Source organism: Chaetura pelagica, unplaced genomic scaffold (assembly GCF_000747805.2).
Source record: "Chaetura pelagica isolate M959 unplaced genomic scaffold, ChaPel_1.0 scaffold135, whole genome shotgun sequence".
NCBI lineage: Eukaryota > Metazoa > Chordata > Aves > Apodiformes > Apodidae > Chaetura > Chaetura pelagica.
In genome coordinates this window covers 749,584-752,568 of record NW_009953649.1, presented here as the reverse complement: position 1 = coordinate 752,568, position 2,985 = coordinate 749,584, and the positions used below count along the sequence as shown (strand labels likewise).

The following is a 2,985-nucleotide window of genomic DNA, read 5'->3' as shown; positions in this document are numbered from 1 at the left end:
AGCTTTCCTGCTATAGCAAATGCAAAATACTTGACTTCCCAAGGGTTGTCTTTGTATAATTATTACTGTGTAGAAGCTCCCAAGCACTTTTTTTTTTTTCCTTTTTTTTCCCCCAAGTGACCCTTTTTTGAAAGGAGAGAGTTTGTCTGTAGAAGACAGTAGGAGTTGTCATCCATAAAGGGTCCATCTGCCTAGACCTTAGAGTACACGGAACTCCTACAGAAAAGGGGCTGTTCTCTCTGTCAGTTTATAAATCTCTTCTTTGAACAAAAGGAGGTTAGAAAAGATAGAATTTGGATTGCCAACCCAAACCCTTCCCAGTCATCCTAGAACAATCTCTCTCAATGAAAATCCTACTGAGAAATAAGAGAAAGGAATAAGGAGAAAGGGTAGCATCTCTTCTTCAGTTTATCTTGAGTCAAGAGGAGACGGTGTGTGCAGCAAGGTATTGAAGGGAAACGCAGGCTGTTCTGAGGCCATTTCAGCCAGCCCTACAGCATGCCACTCCTTCCACCAATCCTAACCTGCGTACTACCGGGTTACAGCAAACCACATTTACCAGGTATGGTAAATAAGTGGGTACAGTACAGTACGGTGTGGAAAAAAGTGCTGATTTACCAGTGAGCCCCAGTTGTTTGGTTTTGTTTGTTTGTTTGTTTGCAGTCTGTCTATTACATGCACTTCCTCACAGTGTGCAGCCACCCATACAGCACATACGTAGCAATGACAACAGACTTGTTTTTCACATATCCCTTAGGTTTAGCGGCTTCCCTCCTCCCCCCCAGGGACCGCAGCCCGCAAGACTCCCGCGGGATCCCCCTCTCTGTGCTGAGCTGGTCCAGGCGTTCTGCAAGAAAACTTGGTTATTCTCCCGTTCCCGCTGCCGGTTCCTTTGGGCTTTTCCGGCAGCGGCGCCCTCGGCGGGAGCGGAGATGACGGGCGGGATTGTGGAGAGGGAATGGGGAGCGGGGCTGTGGAGCGGAGCAGGTGTGAGGAGCTGGGATGTAGAGAGGGGCTGCGGAGAGGGGCTGAGGAGCAGGGCCGGGCAGGCGCTGCGCTCCGGCACCCCCCGAGCCCGTCGCGGCTCCGGCCGTGGGTGCCCGAGCCCTCCGGCCCGGGGGCCGCTTCTCTGCCCCCCGCTCGCCGTTCCAGGCCGGCAGGCTGAGCATCCGCGGGCTTCCAAGCGAGGTTTCTTTGCACCACCCAGGAGACTGATTTCTCCTCTCTCTTCGTTCCAGCGCTTGGTTGGAAGTCCATTGAACTTTCTCGGGCTGTGCATCCAGCACGACGCCCCTAAGCCCTAGATAGTGTATTTTTGAGGGAAAAGGGGAATACGGCGCTATGAACGCTCATCTCGCCATTCCAGAGCAGAATTGCTTCTTCGACCCCTAGTTATCTAGTAACAAGGGGAAAATTTCCTGAAATTAGACCACTGCAGGAACTCTGGTTTTAGTCACAGCTGTCATCCGAGAAACAAATTTCCAGGCATTTTTAATCTAATTCACTTATTTTTAATGTAACTGAATTAGAAAATGCGATTAAGCATCACAGAATCTTCGGCATTGAGCCTCCCTAACCTTTAGTGAAACACGAAACAGAGAAACTTAGAAGTAAGAAGAAATGGTGAAATCGTCTTTGTGGATTTGGTGCCACCGTTACTTGGCAGGAGGATTAGAGGCACAAAAAAGCTCGAGGCGGGGGGGGAAATAAAAAGAAATGACCTTTTCAGCAGAAATTCTTGCCTCGATTCTTTGGCAGTTGTTTCAGGGAGGAAATTGAAAGACACCGGAGAGGTGTTTGCAGAGCTGCCCTGCCCTGCCCTGCCGGCGCCCCCCGCCCATCGGCTCCCACGCCCACTTTTCTCCTGCTGCCCACAAATCTCTCCGAGGTAGGGAAAATTCGAAGGAGAAAATTGGAAGGAGAAAATTGAAGGCTTGAGACTATCTGGTCTTCTCTTGCTGCGGCAGTCACTCCATCCCCGAGATTTGGGCTTGAGCACTTCAGCAGGCAGCGCTGATCCCCCCCGTTCAGCGCACGGGGGTGTAACGTGCGCTCCCGCCGCGCTCCGTGGGCGCCAGCTCAGCGGGTGCCGGCGCTGGAATCCGCGGAACAATGGTTACAAGCACCTACGGTGCTGGGATGCACCGAGCGGTGCTTGGATGTGGAGGCTCATCCGTTTCTCACGAACACACTTAGTTTAAACGAAAAAGCAAAAACTAGTTAACACCCCGCAGCCTGCTAAAGTCAAACTAAAGCCTGCAGACAGGCTTAGGGGTTTTGGTAGGGGTTTTTTTGGTGTTGCGTTTGGTTTATTTTAAAGACACTGCAGCGCAGCCCATGCGTGTGCGGGCGCTGCGGCTTGAGAGAGCAGCGGCCCATCCGACGGCGCGTCCCGGGCGGGAACCCGGGCGGGACGGGCATGTGCCGGGACAGAGAGGGACCGGCTCAGGCTGGAAACAGCGGCGAAGAGCCAGGAAAAGGAGCGTCACCGGGGCCGGGGAGGGTACTCCGCGGGGAAGCATTCGGGGAGGGAGTGAAGGGCCCCGAGGGGTGCAGTCACCTCCCCTCCCGGCTGCCCTGTGTGAGGGATGGGGAGTTCGGTGCGGTGTGCCCGCCGCAGCGCCCGCCAGCCACCTGCTCTTCTGTTCAGCGAGGCGGGATCACGGTGCCGACGGGGCCCTGCTCCCCGCAAAACTAACTCATTAATATAAATCAAATAATGGCGCGGGGGGGCAGAAGGGGAGGAAGAAGGGTATGGTGTGCGGCTGCTCATGAATTAAATATAAGTCTCTGACTGTCCTGAACAAAGCGACCGTCCCCTCGGGAAGGGTGACGTCTCCCCAGTAACGTGATTGCTTCTTCGGAAGCAGAAACGTGTAAACGCTATAAAACGCGGCGGCGCGGCGGGCAGCTCAGAGCGTGCAGCGGGACGGAGCTCTCCTCTTCCTCCTCCTCCTCCTCCTCCTCCGCCGCCGCTCCGGCAGC

At 54.4% G+C, this 2,985-nt stretch overlaps 1 protein-coding gene across 1 annotated transcript in view; it reads left to right on the top strand.

Moving 5' to 3' along the window:
* The first annotated feature begins 2,112 nt into the window (after nt 1–2,112).
* Nucleotides 2,113–2,985, top strand: part of VIP (vasoactive intestinal peptide) — a 25,840-nt gene continuing 24,967 nt past the window's right edge. The window contains exons 1-2 of the mRNA XM_009999999.1: nt 2,113–2,175; nt 2,321–2,503. Of these exons, the coding sequence (XP_009998301.1) occupies nt 2,113–2,175; nt 2,321–2,503 (246 nt within the window). The remainder of the gene's footprint in view (nt 2,176–2,320; nt 2,504–2,985) is intronic.